A 5062-nucleotide genomic window follows, 5' to 3' on the forward strand; every position below is an offset into this window, starting at 1 on the left:
GCCATCGCAGTCCCCCGGCCGTGCAGCACAGCCGGGAGCCGGGGAGGTGATGATCCGACGCCAGCCATGCTGCGCCGGCCATTCAGGACAGACAGCGAAGAGGGACCGCGTTCACCCTGCGAGGAGGACTTAAGTTTGCCAGGGTCTGACTGTCTGAGTTGAAATACAGTAAGAGCAAGGGGACTTGTTTCACACATTTAAAGAGAAAAAAAGCTTCCTCTTCAGGCAGATTCAGATGATACCTTGAGCGTTTCCCCTTGGCATCAAAGAGCCCCCAGGCCCTCGCTCAAGAACATCGTGTTCTGCAGCACCCTGGTGTCCTCAGAGCATCTCCCTGCCAAGCAGCCTCGTGAAACGAGTACAGAAGCCCGATTTCTATGTGCATATGGCGCTGTACTTGCTTCAAGCGTGGCTGTCATCATAGCCTGTGATAGCCAAGTGACAAACACACGTCCACAGGGAAGCTCTCCAGTCTTGAGTCTTCTCGGGCTGGAGCTTGTAGAGAATCCACCCACACAGCACCCGTAGAGGTGCGGCTGTGGCACACAGGGTGGATAAATTGGCCTGCGCTGGGCTCAGGGAGGCCAAACCCAGGCTGCGAGGGCCCATACAGGGTAACTGGGATGCGGCAGCGCGGGCGATTACTGCTTTGACCATGGGGAGATAACCTGCCCGACTGGCAGAAACCCAGGCCCCTCCACAGGGCCTCGCCTCCGTTCAGCCTTCCAGGAGCTTTCGGCCGTCGCGCCGTGAGCGCCGTGGGCACGTGGCCGATCCAACCGCTTCCTGCTGCTGCCGGCTCCCGCTCCCGCGTCCGCCCGGAGGGCGCTGCAGCCGGCCGCCACAGCGGCGGGACAGAGCAGGCCGGGCAGGCAGCGCGCCGCGCCGCGGGCCCCGTCCCCCCTCGGGGATCCTGCACCCAAGGGCCGTGTCTCCCCCCTGAGGCCTCGATCCCGCCCTGGGGATCCCGCCCCGCACCCGGGTTTGTGCCACACACCCCGGGACCGGGCCCCGGCCCCGCAGCCCGGCCAGCCCGCCGCAGAGCTGGGCCCAGTGGGCCGCCAGGGGGGCCGAAGCCGCGGGCGAGCCTGGCGGGGCGCCGGGGGTGGTCGGGGCGCCGCGGCGGGCGCGGCCCCGAGGGGCCCCCGAGGCGCGGGCACGGCGCGGCCCCAGGCCCCGCCAGGCTTCCGCCGCACTGCGCATGCGCCGCCCCGCGCGGGGCCGAACCCCCCCCGCCCGGGCCTCCGCCGCGCATGCGCCCGCGCCTCTGGCGCCAGCTGGGGCGCGGCCGCGCTCGCCCGTGCGGCGTGACGCCTCCGCGCGGCGGCCAATCGCCGCCCTCGCTTCCCGTGCGTGCTGGCGTCACACGGAGGCGGTATATAAGCGGGCGGCGCCAGTCCCGCCCCCCTGACAGCGTCTTGAGCCGCCGCCGCGAGAGCATCCTCCGCTGAGAGCCGCTCGCGCCGCCGCCGCCCGCCGCCTCCGCCGCCGCCGCCGCCTCCGCCGAGGGAAGGGAAGCGTATCGTATGTCCGCTATCCAGAACCTCCAACCCTTCGGTGAGGCCCTTTGTGCGGCGGCGGGGCCGGGCCGCGCCGGGGGAGCGGCCTGGCGGCCCCGCCCTGGGGCGGCCCCGCCCCGTGGCGCAGTTGCTATTCCCGGGGCCGGTTGCGTCAGCCGCGGGGGGGGGGGAGGAGGAGGGGCGGGTCCTGTTTCTGACGGGCGGGCGGGCTGGCCAATGGGGAGCGCGGCGGCGGCGGGCCGGGGTCTGACGGGCGCTCTCCGCAGACCCCTTTGCTGATGCAAGTAAGGGTGATGACCTGCTCCCTGCCGGCACTGAGGACTACATCCATATAAGGATCCAGCAGCGGAACGGCAGGAAGACCCTCACCACAGTCCAGGGCATCGCGGATGATTACGATAAAAAGAAACTGGTGAAGGCCTTCAAAAAGGTGGGGGCTGCCGGGGGGCCGGGGCTGCGCCGCACCGGGGAGTGGCGTTTGCGATTTGTGTCGTACTAAGGGGGCCTTCCTCTTCCTTGTAGAAATTCGCCTGCAATGGTACTGTAATTGAACACCCCGAATATGGAGAAGTGATTCAGTTGCAAGGTGACCAGCGCAAGAACATATGCCAGTTCCTCGTAGAGGTAGGATATCTTCGGTCCGCGGCGTGTGCTAGCTCAACTTTAAACTAAACAGGAGTCTCTATTTTCATAACCACACAGGTTCTAATTTTCTTAGCGTTAAAAGGGCAGGCTGACGGAGCAAGCTCTTCTGTTCTCCTTGAAAGTCTTGCTTGAGGCAAATGCCATCCGGCAGGGTTTTGCAGTTGCAGTCTAATCTTCATTCCATGCTTTAGGGGGGAGCAGGAATTTGACAGTTCTGCAGCGTCTGCAGCGTAGATGGCGTTCGGATGTGCGCAGAGGCCTGATTGCTTCGGTGTGCTGTAAAGTGCATTTTCTTTCTTGCAGATTGGACTGGCTAAAGACGACCAGCTGAAAGTCCATGGGTTTTAAGTGCCTGTGGGTCACTGAAGCTTTATGCAAGAAGATTTCCTTACCATGAAATTCCCATCTGTCCCTTGTCATAAGTTTAAAACCAGCCGGTTTGTGTAATGTAACGATCTTGGGTCCACTGTTCAGTCTGGACTAGTGTAATTCAGTGATGTAATAAACTGACAAGAGCCCATGCTATCTCGTCTTGCTGTCCCTCATTTAACAGAGGTAAATCGGGCGTTTGGCATGGTCCAGCCTGAAGCTAAAAGTAACCAGATGTTCCAAGTTAAGCCAAGGGACTCGGCCTGTCAGTCCAGAGACTGCCCGGATCGCTCCTCAGTCCAGCTGCTCTTCCACTCCGATGGACGGTAATTCCCGCGGTGCCTCCCGCAGTCCTACACGGAGCGCGGCACCGAGCTGGGACATGGCACGGGGAGATAGCGCCTTCCCTCTAGGCAGTGTTGGCTCCTGGTGGCAGAGGGATTTGGGGAAGTTTGACGGTGAACAAGAGGAGTGACTGAAGAGTGACTTCAAGGCTGGATGTCTGCAGCTCAGGCCTGGCAGGCGCTGGTACCCTGCGAGCCCCAAGATACCGGGCTGGCGCACTGGAAGGAACCGTTACCTTGGGTTAAACTTCTGACAAGGGATCAATTTTGGACTAATGTAACGAGTATCATTGTAGATAGAGCCGCAGAGCTTATGTGTCACTAGCAACTGCTGCTGATGCCCTGTGAAGTAACAGATTTTTGGTTTCATTTTTAATGTTTTATGTAATGTATTTAAAGTCTTATTTAAATAAAAATGGTTTTCAAAGGCATTTGCTGGCTGGATTCAGTTGCTTTCTGGAGCCAAAGTGCCGTGCTTTCTGCAAGCAGCGGCGCTGGCTCAGCACTTCTGGTGCTGTTGGAGCAGGAGCCCGGTGGGCTTCCCTCGCTGGGGTGGGAGCTCTGCGGGGTCCTGGGGAGCGTTTCCCCGTGTGTCCCGCTGCAGGAGTGGATCGAGGAGCACCCTTGGTGCTGCGCCTTCTGGTCCCTGAGCGGAGTTGGAGTAAACAGCCTGCGCGTGGGTGGGTGTTGAGTCATTCCCTTCCTGGGCCGGAGCTCTTTAACCCTCGCGCCGGGTCTCGTGCTTGTTGCGTTCCCGTAAGCCTGGCCAGCACGGTCAGCGCTTCTGCTTCCGGCAGAGCCGACCCGCTGCGGGGGGGCCTGTCACCGTGTCCAGGCTCTGCCGCAGCCCGGCCCTGGGCCGAGGGGCCCCCGACAAGCAAGGACGAAGTCACCGCGGGTAAAACGCGCCCTTCCAGAGCAGATCTGGTTTGGGGGCCTGGCAACTGCCTTCTGCGGGAGAGCCATGTGAAATGCACAAAATTCTGTAAGAAAGCATGCGGAAAGTCCGTGAGTTTCCCTCCTGGTTGCCCCTGGCCCTGTCCCCCCCGGCAGGTGATGCTGTGGCTGCAGACGTGAGCCTGCCTGCCGCGAGGGCCGGGGGGCTTTGGCGAGGCTGGCTTGCACCCTGCGTGGTGGCGGAAGCGCAGGGAGCTGCCTGGGCAGCCGCTTGGGCTTCTGGCAGCTTTCGAAGAACAGAGTCTTGTTTGTTCACTCGCTGCCTGCAACGATCCTGATTTTCCACCCCTTTTCCACGCACTGTGGTGGAGCACCGGGTTCACTTCACTGCCATTTACTTCCCTGGGAGACTTTGCTCTCGGAAACCAAATTGCTGCAATTATGCAAAGCGAGCGCACTGAGGAGGCAGGTGACCTCGAGCCCTGCCTGCACCTCCGAGAGCCAGTGCAGGCAGCGTCGAGGCCGGCACTCGCACCGGGGTGTGTGCTCGTGCCTGCAGCCCGACGCGGTGCAATCTCCGGTCTGCTTCTGCTCCAGAAATGCAACTTCCCCTGCCTGCGCAGGGGCCTTTCCGAGTGCATCCAGCCGGGTTTCTCCCGGCCGGGGTTTGCCAGGCTGCTCGCAGCCGTTCAGACGCAAGAGGGAGGCACCACCTCGGCCCAGCGTTCCGCGGCCCGGGCTGGCCCAGGAGAGCCAGACCCGGCTGGGCAGAGGCGAGGGATGGGGTGAGCACGGGCTTGCCTAGGCCCGTGCTGTCGAGGTGCGGCCAGCGCTGGGAGGAGGGACCAGCCCCAGCGCCCCGGGTCAGGATGCAGACCTGCGTCAAGGGGCTGCCGAGCCCCATCGCGCTGGAGGAAGTGGCCGCTGTGGCCCCGTCACCCTGATGGCTCATTTGGTCCAGATTGAGCCATTAAAAGCCAGAAATTGCAAAACAATTTGTTTGTTCCTTGTAAAAAACACCCTGTAGAGCGAGCAATCGATCGCTGCGGAGCACGGGAGCGCTGCTGCCTTCCTGCTATCCAAAGCCCATTTGTTTGGGGTTGTTTGCGGAGCACCGATACCGTTCTTTGCAAGCGCAGCGAGCGCTGGGGGCACGGGCAGACGGCGAGGGGCACCGATCCGTGGCATGCCACTCACACGTGTTTTATTGAAGGAGGGAGACAAATGTTCTCTACAAGTACGACGAGATGAGGGTAAATACGGGCAAGAGGAACTGTCGATGCTGAA

The 5062-nt window shown here is 62.0% G+C and overlaps 1 protein-coding gene across 1 annotated transcript; it reads left to right on the plus strand.

The window, feature by feature from the left end:
* The first annotated feature begins 1268 nt into the window (after positions 1-1268).
* On the plus strand, positions 1269-3309 carry EIF1 (eukaryotic translation initiation factor 1). The gene is made up of 4 exons (XM_075171666.1): positions 1269-1557; positions 1787-1950; positions 2043-2144; positions 2469-3309. Exons 1-4 carry the CDS (start codon positions 1527-1529, stop codon positions 2511-2513), a joined length of 342 nt encoding a protein of 113 aa, XP_075027767.1. The 5' UTR covers positions 1269-1526; the 3' UTR covers positions 2514-3309.
* Positions 3310-5062: the final 1753 nt, after the last annotated feature.

Source organism: Calonectris borealis, chromosome 22 (assembly GCF_964195595.1).
Source record: "Calonectris borealis chromosome 22, bCalBor7.hap1.2, whole genome shotgun sequence".
In the NCBI taxonomy this organism is placed as follows: Eukaryota; Metazoa; Chordata; class Aves; order Procellariiformes; family Procellariidae; genus Calonectris; species Calonectris borealis.